This window comes from Rhinolophus sinicus, linkage group LG07, assembly GCF_036562045.2.
Source record: "Rhinolophus sinicus isolate RSC01 linkage group LG07, ASM3656204v1, whole genome shotgun sequence".
Taxonomy (NCBI): Eukaryota; Metazoa; Chordata; class Mammalia; order Chiroptera; family Rhinolophidae; genus Rhinolophus; species Rhinolophus sinicus.
In genome coordinates this window covers 41,515,586-41,530,746 of record NC_133757.1, presented here as the reverse complement: position 1 = coordinate 41,530,746, position 15,161 = coordinate 41,515,586, and the positions used below count along the sequence as shown (strand labels likewise).

Below are 15,161 nucleotides of genomic sequence, written 5' to 3'. Positions count from 1 at the left end.
TCCTGGGCAGCTGGGAGCTGAGGAAGAAACCACTGTACATTTGCCACAGTGTAAACTGGATGGCTGTTTCAGGATATGAGCCCTAATTCTCGCATATTGGAAGGCAAATTGATGTTTGGCAGAGATCATTGTCTTTAAGAAATAACATGGTTTTAAAAATTAATATTTATGTTTTTATAGTATGACTGTTTTAAATTTGAGAAAGCCTTTGTTCTAACACAATTTTTCAACCTGGGACAATAATTTTTACCCATCGCCCTTAAACTTCTTATACCCGAGTGTTTATTATAAGAATGTGAAACATCTTTCCCAGATGCAGTATTTTTGGCTTCATTAAAAGTTTTTCTAGTTCCTCTTCAGTCATGTCAATATTTACCTTGGACAATACTTTGTATCCTTTTGTTTATAATTCCAGAATTCTCCAAGACAAACTGATTATTCATGACTCTCTGGCCTGGGTTACAATTTAAACATACCTATGTTGACGTTTTAAGAGTATGAATCTCTCAAACTATTTCCTCTACTTCTTCTCATAGATGCGTGATTTGTAATCTTCCAGACTCATTTCCTGCTCTGCATGTTTTTTTTTTTCTCCTTTCAGGTATCTTCCAAGCATACTTTCTTGTTGAGCATACTCTTAAAACATTAGTAAGCAAACTTTTTCTTCTTCTCAAAATTCCAGATCCATCTATCTGCCAAGTATGCTTTTACAACACTGTGTTGTACCCACATTCTTTGAACATTTCCATTGTTTTCCTAGAGAGCACACTTTTTCGTGATGCCTACTCCCTCTCGTTGAATTTCTGGCTGCTGATACAGAGAGTACATGATTCTTGTCTTTGTTGTCTACAGACATCGCTTTAACCTCCCCAGTGAGTAAAAGGATGCCTGAGTGGCCAAACAGAATCAGAAAACTACAGCACGTTTTTCTTGAGAAGCCCGTGTATATCAAGCTGGTCATCTTTCCTTAATTACTCAGGATTTTAGGAATCGGTGTGCTTCTTTCAATTCTGTATACATGCCTTTCAATTGTAGAGAGGATTTAAAATTTACAAAGTATTTCAAATACATTATTTCATTTGATTCTTATAAAAACTTTGTGTGGGAGTCCCAGAGGATTCAAGGGTCTTGTTGATCACAAAGCAAGAAGAAGGCACAATTTTTGCCCTCTAGGATACTTATACGAACAATCTGGTTTTACATGAATCTTTCTGTTTCTTTAAAACGCTGTACTATTTCTTGATTGGAGACATCGCATGTGCTGTTTCCTTTGCTTGAACTATCCAACTTCTCTATTTGACTAGCTGAACTCCTACCTATTTTTCAAATGTCAGTTTTGATTTCACTTCCTCTAGAAACATTCCCTGGTCCCCCAAGTCTGGGCTAGGGTTTCTTCCTTTGTGCTCCCATAATACCCTTAAAAATAGCACTGGGATGACACTCAATGAATACTTGTGAAATAAATAAACAATGTACATTGTGTCTTCTGGTTTGTATAGTCTTGGATCTTTGAGTTCAAGAAAAATACCAGACAGGACTCTATGAGGGCCCAGAGAATTTTAGGTATATCTAAGTTCATTCTTCATAGCACCATTTGAATATTGGTAGCTGATACAGCTATCTGTTGTTTGTCTAAAAAATATCCTTTTCCCTTTGGTTTGCCTTTACCTCCCGACTTTTCCTTTGAGGAACTGTACCTTTCCCATTTTGATTAGTGTTGTTTATTTGGGGCTGCCCACATCTTGGGACCAGGAGTAGATCTAATAAATGTATTCCTAGGTGCAGTGACTAGTTTAGGGATAGGCACTCGACCCACGCTAGTAACCCTGGGACTTCTGCTGAAACTCTTAGGTAAGAGAGGGTGTCTTTTTCCTTTGAAGTTTGCAAGTAACAGATACAAGGATGCATGGAACTTCTGATTCTTTGGGAACTTTTGGAGAGATCAATGAACCATCGCAGAACAACCAGAGCTAAGAGATGGTGATAGAGTGAAGGCAGGATGAAGACATCATTGAATACCTGGATTCAGCGGTACCTGATCCCTTGAATTTCCAAATTTATGAACTGATAGAGAGTCCCTTTTTGGTTGCAACTAGTTTGAATTGCGTTTTGGGCAGTCACCAATGATGGATCAAGTTTTGCTTAATTCGGTGGAAAACAAAATGCCATGTTATTTTTATTACTGGCATTAGTACTTTTTGTTCCTTTATAGCTTTGCCTTATGCTTTCACTTCTTCATATGTGTTTTGCATTCATGTAATTTGTCTTAATGGTTAATCAGGAACCAAGTAGCAAGCATGTTTTAGATTTATTTTCCCCAGGTCCCATGTTATGCAATAGGCTTGCTGAATATGCTCTAGTTCATATCTGAATTGAGCACATGCCTGAAATTCACCCAGGAATGGCGCTGATTTTACACACGCCCACACCCTACCTGTTGGTCTCCTGGGCTAAATTGTGGGAAGATAAATGAACTGGGTTCTGGGAGGGTGCTCTGTGATCTCAAAGTAATGCAAAGCTCCTCAGCCTGTAGAATCAAGGCCTCAGAACTGAATATGAATGATTGAGCTTCATGCCCGGATGTAGGCAGACAAGGCCTTTATATTCTCTTTGGAGACCACTTTCTGCCCTCCTAGTGGGCTGGAGAATCAAAAGGCGTTGCAGGCTATTTGGATTTCATGGTTGGTGGGCAGTGGTCTCTAACTGCTGGGGGGACTCCGCCCATGGGCCTTATTGTCCTGTGGATGGGAGAGTAGAAACATCTCTCTTTCCTTGAAGCCCTTGATAAAGTACCAATGAAGATCCCTATGGTGACTGTTTACCATAGTTAGTAAACTTATCAATTACTCTCTCTTCTGGATTCTTGGATGGCACATTAGTAACTAAAGCAGGGAGGCAGAGATTCAGTCCTAGCTTTTTGCCAAAATGTATTCCTGGAAACTGGATCATTCAGTGCATCCCTGTATATGGACAGTGCTTTCTGTTCAGTATTGTATTATGTAGGCCACAGCTTCAGTGATATCAGAGATGACCTTATATTGTCACCAAATCCAAGATACAAACTGCAAAATCTTAAGAGCATGAGATTAAGATTTAATTCCTATTGAATTGAAAAAATGTAAACCCACAAGTTTTAAGTGACATATATGTTTCTTACCCACTGTGTATACAAGTGTCTCAATTACAGTGAAGTATTCATACATCACATAAAAATCTATTTGACTATTATTATACAATATACACAAAAGGGCAATGTGCTAATTATAAAAACAGTATTCTTTCTTTAGAATTAAATTAATGGTGCTTGTCTTCTTAGAATCTTGAAGAGTTTTTAGCAAGATGTTTTGGATGATTTAGATCTCTAGGCCACTGCCAGTCACCTTTGAACTGGCTTTTTCTTTTACATTTCCCCATGGTAAGCATGGATGTGCTAGTGTATTGTGAAACCAACTATATTAAAAAGTTCTTGTTTATGATGATGGTGATCATAACGATGGCACTGATGTCACACTCCCTGAAGACATGGTCACTTGTATACAGCAAAATTGTCACTTGCAAATAGCAAAATTTTGATGAACAAAACATATAAAACTATTCATTAAGTGAAATCCATTTTTGCTGCAAACCATATTTATAATTAAGAGGCAAAAATCTCCTTCTTTCATAAGGCTTAACTAGGCGCAGTGTAGGGCTTCCTTCCATAACTAGGTCCTTTTGCCCTCTTTTCTCATCATGCACGTGTTTTCCTCTTCTCTTTTGTCCTGTGATATCCTAGTGATAAGATGGGCTGATGGGCAGGGAGAAGACCTTGCAGTTCTGAGCCAGGACGTGCACGCCAGCTGACTTTATCAGAAAGCTTTAAGAGCCTAGGACACAAGCACTACTGACAATGAGGTATTATTATTATTTCATTTATTGTCAGAGTTTCTTATGCATATGACTTCCCAAGAAATTGTCTATGGATCTAGGTTTCTGGATCTCTAGGACAAAATCATCTTCATTCTATCAATATCTTCTATTGATTCCTAAAAAACCAAAAGAGAAAAAGAAGTTTTCTGCCTACCTCCCAGTTAACCTTTAACCTGAAAATTCAATTAAATGGCTTCCTCCCACCACTACAGTTCATTGAAGTTTAACTATGCACATTCCTGGAAAGGCCAAACTAAATGAAACTGACATTTTGAGAGCTGTATTTTGCATTGGAATAGAAATTGAAACAGGAATGTATTTGTATTTGCTTGTTTTGATAGCATTTTACTGCTAGGAAGTTTGGGGAGAAAGGTTTGAGGGGTCAGATACGCGTATCTAGCTAGCATTTGCTTTATTGTCAGTGAATATTTTCCCCAATCTATACCCTGTTGCTTTATTTACAAATGGTGGTTAATAAAATTATTTTGCTGTGGAATTTCAGTGTCGCTTTCTCTTTGACTTACCCAGAAGATCTTTGGATACACAAGGGTTGCAGCCACAGAGATTAGTGTTGACTACTATATTGGAAGGTTTTTCTTTAATTTTATCCTAGAATGAGTAAGCACAACAAACAGCTGTGCTGATAAACCCATTCTGCTTGGTGATATACTCTTGCCAGAACAATCAGCAGATGGTCTGTCTTGTAGAGGATTGCAGCGGGATGGGAAAAATACTGATAGGAAAGTGGGTCCTACTTACTTGAAGCCAGGCTCCTCCATTTTTCTCCCAGTATTTAAGTACCTTGCTTCGTAATTTTTCTCCCACTCTAATTAGGTGGGCCATTTATATATGTCCACTTAGTTCTACTTTTTCAATTCTAACATTCTTATTCCTGGCCCTGAAAACTTTGCCCAACCTGCTCTTGGGTGAGTGTCTGGAGGTGTTATTCTACAAGAAGTCTACAGCTTGATTCAATCTCTTGATGAAATTACAACTGGAAAACAGCAAAGTGAATAAAAGTAGACAAGAGAAGCTAACTGTGTGACAAAAGCAATCTTGTTACAGCAGTGTTATCCAAACTGATGTTAGCCTGAATGTAAACCTGGGCGTGTAAGAATCCTATTTGTGAGTGTCTAGAAACCCAGGCATTTTGTGTGTCGTTTGTTTGTTTGTTTTTAAAATGTCCTTTAAGGAAAGGGAATGAAACCTCCATTTGCTTCTAAGAAAGAAAAAATAGTCCCTTTCCCCAAATTCCTATTAGAGCACTAACAGCCCTAAAGACATGTACGAGCATGTCTGTATATATTCACTTAGCACAAAATTTTGTCCTTGAGTTGTTTTGTGTCCTCTATTTCAAGTTCTTTAATGAACAGTAATCATCAGCCATTCTTTTTAAAACTGTGGATTTTTACCCATTCCTTAGAGAGACTTTCTTTTATTTTTTTCCCAGCTTTATTGAGGTTCAGGTTCAAACTGACAAAATTGTATATACAGAGCGTGCCCAAAAAATGTATACACATTTTAAAAAAGGGAAAAAAAAACTATTAAAATTGTAATACTCAATATATACCGATAACAAAAGATGAATACAAGTCATGTGTATACATTTTTTTGGCACTCCTGGTATTTAAGGTGTACAACGGGATGGTTTGATATGTGTACACATTGTGAAATGATTGTCACAATCAAGTTAATTAACACATCCATCACCTCACATAGTTACCCTTGTGTGTGTGTGTGTGCGGTGAGAACACTTAAGATTTATCTCTTAGCAAATTTCAAGTATTCAATGTAGCATTGTTAACTATAGTCATGGTGCTGTACATTATTAGATCCCCAGAACTTACTCATCTTATAATTGCAAGTTTGTAAACTTTGACCAACATCCCCCCAATTCCACGCCCCCCCACCCCCAGCCCCCTACAACCATCATTCTACCCTCTGGTTCTATGAGTTCAACTTTTTTAGAGTCCACATATAAGTGAGATCATATTTGTCTTTCTGTATCTTGCTTATTTCAATTAGCATAATGCTCTCCAGGTTTATCCATGTTGTCACAAATGATAGGATTTCCTTCCTTTTAAATGGTTGAATAATAGTGCATTGTCTATCTATTATCTACCTGTCTCACATTTTCTTTATTCATTCATCTGTTGATGGATACTTAGTTTGTTTACATGTCTTTGCTATTGTGAATAAGGCTGCAATGAACATGGGAGTGCAGATATCTCCTTGAGTGCTAATCTGCATTTTATCAGGAGATTTTATTTCCTTTGGATATATATCCAGATTGGGACTGCTGGAGTAAGAGAGACCTTCTGTAGGAATTGCTTCTGATAATTTCAAGATGGAAAACGACTCAAAGGGCTCTGAGGTACTGAGGCCACTTTTATAACTGGCTTCCCATGAATGTTTCTGAAATCCTGACGTCATAAGGAAAGCGTGTACTTGCTGGTAGGGCAGCGAGCCCTAAGGTGGTTGTCAGGGTTTCCTGTCCATGGAAAGTTGGACTCATGATACTGAGGGTCCCTTCCAGTTAGGATATTATTCAGAAATGTGGGAGTTCCTTCTCCTCCCTTCCAGGTGGAAGCCATCCTGCTATTGCTGGAGTGTCATCCATGACAGAGAACTCACTTTAGCAAGGCATTATTTGGGCTTTCTATAATTGTGCCTATTACCTCCCCACTCCCGGTAATTCCCACAGGTCCTCTCTTCTGGAGCAAAAAGGGCCCATCAAATCCCTCTTCACACGATAGATCTTCATATCTTCTCTAAGTCATTCTTTCTTGGGCTAAACATCTGTAGGGTGTTAACTGCTGTCCAGACATTTTATCATCTGACCATTCCTGTCTGTAGGACAGGACCCCAACTAGTCAGGGTCTATATGAGAAAACAGCGTGAAGAACTGACATTGCTCAGGTGAATAGAAGTATAGTGGCCATATTGAAGGTGGCATGGCCTCCTAGATGTGGTTTAACTAATGCAGAGCACACCAGGGCTAAGGTATCCCTTTTTGGAACATTCTCATGTTCTTGTTTATAGGAGAAACATCTGCCACTAAATACCAAAGTAATCCAGGTTCTTAGGCCATGCCTAAGAGTTGGTATTTCTGCTTGGAGAGCCAAAGCACCATGCAAAAGCAAATGTATTCAACATGGAAACCATGCTCTCTAAACCGACACCACGTTTAGTTCCTCCTCTTGCCTGCTCTCTCTGAGAGTGGGACCCAAGTTCTTCCGCGCGTCTCTGACTCCTCCTTTTTCTTCATCACCTTCTTCCAAAGTTATTATTCCTTTTCTCCTGACCCCACTTTTTTCTCCAATTGGAATCCACCTTTTAGGTGATCCTGGGAGTGTGCAAAATGCAGGCATTCCTGCAATACTTTATGCAATCAGACCTTCTTAGGAGGTCACACTGAGGGGAGGGCTACTACAAAATAATGGCTTTTGACAGTGCTAATCTGCATTTTCCTAAAACACATATGCCAGAGGGAAAAAGTGCATGTGACAAGAAGAAGGTAGAGAATGAAGTTGTCCGTCTTCTTAAAGAGTCTAATCTTGAAAAGGCCATGAGAAAGACACAGTCTCAAGCTGAGTAACCATCTCGAAATAGTTAAAACCAACGTTCCTCCTCCAGCCCGGCTGCACCCAGAGAAGTGGCGCAGAGGTTCTGATTGAGAACTTTGATTTCCCACAGATTGTTTGTGTCTTAAATGATATTTGGAAAGGTTCCCTGACATCAAAGGGCTGTTCCTTTGGCTAATCGATTGAGTATGTTGCGCCTGTCCTCCTCCGAGCCCCCCACGACTGGGAACATATGTCGGATTCTCCCTCTGCCAGTAATTTAGTGATTCATGATAATAAAACATCCTTTTTCTAAGTAAAAGAAAGGGTGGTCCTGGGGAATGTTAAGGCAGCTCAGAATAGCAATGATTTACTCCTCCCTGAAAAAATATACAAAGCCTGATCAATCCATATCTGAATATCATCTGCATAATTTGAAAATAACACATTGAAGTGAATAGACCCAACCTCACTATCCTGTTCACATTTACATCTGGAACAGCTGCCAGGGCCTCTTGCAGTTGATTTTGTTCCGTTCTGCAGGGCTGACTTGAAACCCAGGCAGAAAATGAAAGTGAGCAAATTTACCTCTGGCATTCAAAGAAATGCTTTTGGTCAAAGTGAGTATTTCTGACCATGACTCATTTTCAAAAGAAGCATTGAATTCGCTTTGTCATATTTGCCTGGATGGGGCTCAATCGGCCCTTTTATGATTTTTAAAATATCTTATATAGCTGGGATGGCATTTATTAGGCTTCAGCTATTCAATATTGCATTTCAATATATAAAAGTCACTGTTCAATTGAATATTGAGTTTCCTAAGGAAGTAAACCTACAGAAAAGAAATTTGCAAGAATCTAAAATAAATGAGTTTGAGGGAGATCAAACTGCCCTTTTGGCTGTTTCACAGATCAAAAGATCTCTCTTTTATAGAAATCAGGAGCGGTTTGAATAGCCTCTTTCCTCTACCACAGAGCCCCATTTTTTTCACTATCATTGATAGCTTGGGACTGCACCATAATGGTATGAAAGGCCCTGGGGAGGAGGGAAGAAGGTTTCATTCCCGAAAAGCACCCAGGACTTTTGCTTCAGAAATAGCAGATTTTTCTTTTCATTTAGTCTCGAACTCAATGGACTGAGAAAATGAAAATCTGTTCCCAGTTCCTTCAGGTGGAGGGGTGGCCTTGAAGGCCATGAGAGGGTCTCCTGATAATTGTTTTTAAAACCTGCCGAGTACCTTTGTCTCTACCTCTCAGGGAGGCTGGATTCCATGTAAGGACGCTATCATTGGGTGCACACTACCTTACAACCTGCATAACCTCAGTAAATTACGTAATCTCTCTAGGTCTCTATTGCTTCACCTGTAAAGTGGGGATAATACCTCACTGGCTGAAGCTCCTTCCAACCTCAGGGCCTTTGCTTAAGCTGTTCCTTCAACCTGACTAACTCATGCTCAGCCCCCAGGATTCAGGTGGAATGGCTTTTCTCCTGGGAAGTGCTCCATGAATCCCCAGACCAACTTATGCCAACTCCTCTTCCCCCATCAAACAGGGTGCTATGGTTTTCCTTTGAAGCACTTGCCTCAATTATGAGAACATTCTGTGTGAGTACTAGTGACACACCTGGCCTCCTCTATAAGCGATTAAGAAACCTAGCGTGTACATCTGTGTGTATAACTAAAATACAACCACAAGCTGTTTGTTGAGTGAATGAAATTAGCGGAGATAAAGTCTGTCACACAGAAGTGATCAAGAAATGACGATTTCTATTATTTCTTTGTACTGTGACCTCCTGGAGGCCAGAGTGAGCCTCACCTCTCCCCGCGTGTCAGGGTGGAGCTGTTCCAGGGACGTCTGTGGATGTGCAGATGGATGTCATCCATCGCCTCTCCATCCAGTTGCCCTCTACCCCAGTCTGCTGCTTTGTCTTCTCTCTGAGAGGATGTGATCGACTTCCAGGGAGAGTCTGGAACCCTCATGTGTCTCGTTATGATGCAGGTTTTCTCTTCTCTGGAATGTCCTTCTGATTTCACCGAGAGCTCCATAGGAGAGGTCTGCAGTGAGAGGTGAGAAACTGGGTGATGGCCGTGTTGTTTTTAGCCCTGGTTAGAGGGTGAAGTGGGGCAGTGAACTTTCCAAGTTGGATCAGCTCCTTCATGCTTTTAAACATCACCACCATCATTATCATCTCCATCATCATTAACAACTGAAAACAACTTCTTTACAGTTTAAACAATCTTTGCCTCCCCAACTAAGAAAAAAAAATTCCCATCGACATTATAAGCCATTCATGGTTAGAAATTCACCATTAGAATCGTTTTGCTTGAGTTGAGGCAAGTACCCATAAGAAGTTACCTTATTAGTTATTAACTATGTACTTGTTGTGAGTTAGTTTATCAACTCATTTCATCTAAGAAGATGGGGGAGAAACATTAAGGAACTTGGTTGCTTATGTAGGAAGGAAGTGTGCCTGTCGGAGTTTAGTTGTAGATAACAGAATTAAGTCTAGCTATTTTCAGCAGACATAGATTTCATACAAGGAATAAGGAGCTTACAAAAATCCCTAGAAAGCCTGGAGGAGAAGGCTTTCGGCAGAAGTTCCAGGTATCACACCCCAGAACAATACCTCAGAACTGGCCCACTGAGATAGCTGCTGCCGTAGTCATGATCAAGCTGGTAAAGGAGGAGATTACCTCTACAACTGCTGTCTCGTGCCCCTCGTCACATCTATCCCAACCTGCACCAACAAGACAGATCCCCTTGACTTGCCTCTCAGTAGCCACAATGCAGGTGTCTGGACCCTGGAGCTTCTGTTAAGAGTCCCAACAGCTCTCCGCACTGCTGGTCAGCAGAAGTAGTGGAGTGCAGGCTCCACCTCAGTGTTTACCTCCACCATCTGAATCCCCTGGGGAGTGTCTGCTTGGCTGACACTAGGTCTCATGTGGAACCTAAGCTGTAGAGCACGCTGGGGAGAGAGACCATTTACTGTGTCAGCTTCTGCAGGGCCATGGAAACTGAACTGGCCTGCAGATTCTACCACAGCAGTAATGGTGGAGGTACAGGGAAGCATTCCTGAGAGGGAAATGGAAAAGGGGCTGAAAACAACCTTGACTGACCTCACCACATTGCCTGGTCCTGGTTATTAAGATGAGGCATTTTAGGAATGCTACATCAGGGAGACATTATGTTTTGGGGGCGGTGGTGATTTTGAGGTCTGCATGTGAAATTTCTTGAGTTAATAGACTCCTTCTTCTATGTTCCTGACATTTATGGTGGGGTTGTTTCTTTGCTTTGCAAACTGACCCCTGCACATAGAGGGCAAGGAGAGACCGGAGAAAGAGGCAGATCACTCTAGATTGGTAGGTGGCAGTTTTAAAAAGCGAAAGGAAATTACTAAGGAGGCTTGTGTTGGGGATCCACAAGATGAGTAGATCTCTGCACCCATCTGCCAGAATCTTAAAAGTTTATATAGAGGCCTTAACAGGGTGCAGCTGCATACACTCTCCAGCTGGTCTCAGTAACACATTGCTCTCTCAAGGCTGCGTTCTTGAAAATGGCTCCCACTATAGGAACAATGAGCGGAACGTATATTCCAAGGTCAGGGGAGGGGATAAAGAGCCTCCAGTTGTCCAGGTCCAGTTCAAGGGTCAACTAGCAGTCATTTCCTCTCGATGACCTCCTCCAACATGACTTAGTTCTTTCCTTACTAGAGGAGAAAAGGTGTTCAGCCTCACCTGCAACTGAGTGACCTTGCTTCAGGCCAGGAATGGGGGCACTTTTACCTACGACATAAATTGCTATTTCCTTGATGAGGGGACCCCAAATGAGGGCTCTGAATTGCTCATTTGGGACGGATCATGGAAGACCCTCTGGGTTTTGGAAGCAAGCAGTCAGCGGCACTACCCTGCCTTCTTCTTTTTAACATTCAATCCAGCAAACACCTTAAGCTTTAATAAACATCTTCTCCTTTAATAGTGTTGACTTCAAGCTAATAAGGCAACTAGCGAATCAAGTGAAGGTAAATTTCTCATTAACAATTTATTTAACTTTGTGGAAGAGAGCAATTCCAACTTCTGCTAATTGAGTTTGTAACAAAAAGATGGATCCATTTTACTACCACCCTGAGGACCTTAATCAAACTCCGGGAAAGGTAAAGTAACTCTCATTAGCAGACTAAAAGGTAAAATCCAGGATGGAACGGAAGGTACCAGAACACTGTTAAATTCCAAAAACTTCAACAGGATTATAAAGCAGAGGCACAGACTGGCATTTCACAGTGTTTTGAATTTTATTTGCTAGAGGAAGCGCCCTTTTGACTTGAAGCTAAAGCCCTGTGTATGACTTTGAAGATGCTGGCTTTAGGATGCGGGGGATGTGTTCAATTTCTCCCCCTTTATTTAAGGTGCGTCTGTGGAATGTGGAAAAGCATGCTGGGTAGACATGTAAGAGGACCGACCCTGTTCAGTTGATCCAAAGCCTTTCCCTCTGGCTCCAGGAGGTGGCTGTAATTTAGGAGTTTCACAACGAAGGGCTGAGCGAGACTGCCTAAAGTGACAGCCCTGTGGTCAGAGGGACATGTGGCGTGTCTGTGATCGGCCAGCAATTGAATTTGAAGGGATTTAATAATTCTCTTGAAATTCTCAGCTTTTTCCTCAGACTTTCCTCCGGAAGCCTGATTAAATGCATATTATTTCTTCTTAAGTGATTTTACAGGTCGTTTATTTTGGATTTATGAGCATCAACACGTTTTAAAAGGTATTAGTGAGCTGTACTGCTAGATACTTGTTCTCTAAATCATTAACTTTACTCTCTATCAGCATCAGATAATAAGACATCTTTCAAATATTACTTTGTTTTTTCTTCTTATGTTTTTATGCAGGCAACAAATCTTTTTTAAACGCCTTCTGTGTGCTGGGTTCTAGAAATACCCCAATGAAGAAGGCAGGCATGGTCTTGCTCTCACTACATTGTAAAAATTTAAAATAAAAGTTTAATAAAGTCTATATTATTGTGATGTCATGGGGAATGGATTTGACTTTGATTTAGTCTTCATTCCCCATTCAATACATCCACGAATCAAGGTCTATATGGGGATGCACAAACAGAATGTGGTTCCTCCACATTTTGGCACATGTTGGTATGTGCTTACATTTAAAGTAGGAAGGTGAGGTGAGTGGGGGAGGCGGAATTACCCCTCCCCCTTGTCACCTTCACCCAAGGTACCTGTTCCATAGAATTTGAAATTGTCCAATTGTTTTAAGTCTATAGCTCCGAAAGAGAAAATGTCCTCAGTGCTGGCATAAATTCTTATGCTGCCTTTTTGGGGAGGCACATCTCAGCTCCTACACCTGCATATAAAGCCTTCCCTTTGTCTGTGTCCCATTCATAGGGCTGGGGTGAAAGGTCCCGGGACCTAGGTGGAGTGGGTAATGGGTGTGGTTAAGTGACTCATTTGAATCATGATGAAGAAGAGAATCAAAAGGCCCAAACCAGGTAAATGGAAGTGTCTAAGGAGTGGGAGAGGCGAGACAAACAACAGCAAAAGGGTTCATCACAAGCTCAGAAACAAGGTGAGTCAAGTGAGAGTTCAGCACGGAGGCCATGAGAAATGTTGGGCTGGGGGTGTTGTTTCTCCGTATTTATCTGAAGCCATGGTTTTAAATGTCACGGGGAGGGCTGTGTCAGCTTAAAATCTCATGTTGGGGCAGCATACATGGAGTCCACTGGAAGTGATCAGAGGTGTAGCAGCTGGAAGTCTCCCTTTAGAATAGCTTGTTCATGGCTTTGGGGTGACCTGGATGAAGAACGATGTGGGAGAAGAGCCAAGGATGCCACCATTTTCTCAGGAGAAAGCAGTAGTTTACCCAACATAGAGAATTCATTAGGGTCCACGAAGCTTGAGACTTTACAAAGTACTTTCCCACCCATCTCATTTGTTCCCCCAATGGCCCCAGATGCAGATGGGTAACTAGGAGAAGGGTTCTCCTTACTTGGAGATGATGAAACTGAAACCAGTGAGAGCAAGTGAGTTTAAGATTACATAACTATGTAGGGTCAGACTTAAAACTTGAGCCCAAATCTCATTCTAGCTGCAATTCTCTTGCCAATATAATTTACATAGTATTCAAATGACATGTAAAAATAAGCAAATGATGAAACAGAGCATTACAAATGTATTGACCCATTGAAATGTAAGTGTGAGATTGTAGTCAAGTCTCTTGAGATTCTTCTGGAGCCTTTGACAACTTTCCCTGGCCATCTCCTTTTTCACCTTTCTGTCACCAGTAGGAATGTGTGACCATTTGCCATACCTGTTGCATCAAACACACAGACTGGTATTCTATCTATGGCCACAGTCTTTAGGGTGATTAAATTGTGGGGTATTAGGAAACATTTTATTCAGTAAGATTCCACTCATGCTTATTTGATTACTGAATTATCTTCCGGGAGTTTTACCATTCTATTTACTTGCTTTAGTTGTAAAATCTGAGGGAAACGAATCTAATTCACTCTTCACATTTTTAATTACAACTTTTAACATTTCAAGCTTTTTGACAGGGAAAAAAAAAGACATGAAACATTATGTGGAAGGCAGCTTTGAAAAGGCAGAATCCATGTGTGATTGTTTGAGTAAGAAGGGTTAAAAAAGGCAACAACAAAAAAACTCTGCTCATTTTTGCTTGCTTAAAAAAAAACAAAAAAAAACACAAAAAACTCAAACCATCTCCAAATGTAGCTCAATCCATTTTCAGACTCAATACATTATGCATCAAGATTTTGTAAAAAAGAAATTTGAGAGGAGTGTTTGCATGAAACCACTTCAGTGGATTAAATTTGCAGTTCAGCATATCAGACTCAGAAAGTATACAGCACATTTTGAGACCCCTGCCTCCTTTCCTTATGTGCAAGGTTCTTACTTCAGATAAATAACTTTTTAAGAATGGGTGGATTCAGGCAGCGGTCTTTTAAAAAATTAAGAAAGGATTTGGTCCTCCTTCCACTAGCTTAGCCATGACTATGAAAACTTGAAGAAAAGAAAACATAGTTGAGAAGGTTGACGTAAGCAGTTCTGCGGATCCTGAGGTTCTTTTGGACAAAGCCACACTATCCAAGGTGGAAACACTAATGTGAAAATGCATTCCCAATAACAGGAGCTTGCAGGGATAGCTCCGTAGTAACTACAAACCCCACCTAACTTCAATTCAAAGTTGAGTTGCCACTATGGTTAAATGTGTGGTTGGCAAGCTCAGATCAATCGTACAGATGTCTTCAGCTAGTGGATGCCAAACACTGAGACCACATTTGGATGCTTGGAGGGCCAGTGGCATTTTTATTTTCTGTTGTTTAAGTAATGGATTGTTATGATCTTGGAAAGACAGTATCTATTTCCTTTTACCTCAGAGACCATGTGCCACTTGAGAAACACACTTTATGGTGATCAGGCAAAGGTCTGGAGACCCAAAAAGCAACCCATTTCTGGGCTGATAATGATGAGAAGTCCTAAATTGACAGGGGACATCTGACCCTGGGACATCATTATGATTATAAACCATGGGCTTTCCAAACAACCTAAAGAGCATCTGAAAGTTTCTATGTAACTTTTATGTCTTTAAGTGTTGAAAAGTTCCCAGTGGCATGGCTGGTTGACTGTGCTACGGTGTTGTGTAGACAGCTCTGGTCGTTTTCCTGG

General features: G+C 40.7%; 1 protein-coding gene across 7 annotated transcripts in view; it reads right to left on the bottom strand.

Annotated features, from left to right (window-relative positions):
• Window positions 1–3,070: 3,070 nt before the first annotated feature.
• The window catches only part of CABCOCO1 (ciliary associated calcium binding coiled-coil 1), a 442,260-nt gene continuing 430,169 nt past the window's right edge, over window positions 3,071–15,161 (bottom strand). For 5 of the 7 annotated variants that reach the window (XM_074339483.1, XM_074339487.1, XM_074339484.1 and 2 more), the window contains 2 exons: window positions 9,287–9,525; window positions 3,073–4,025 (listed from right to left, as the gene is read on the bottom strand). In XM_074339483.1, coding sequence (XP_074195584.1) covers window positions 4,016–4,025; window positions 9,287–9,525 — 249 coding nt within the window. In that variant the 3' untranslated portion in view covers window positions 3,073–4,015. Of the gene's footprint in view, window positions 4,026–9,286; window positions 9,526–15,161 lie in introns of all 7 variants that reach the window. The other 2 variants (XM_019731904.2, XM_019731906.2) reach the window with 1 other exon arrangement.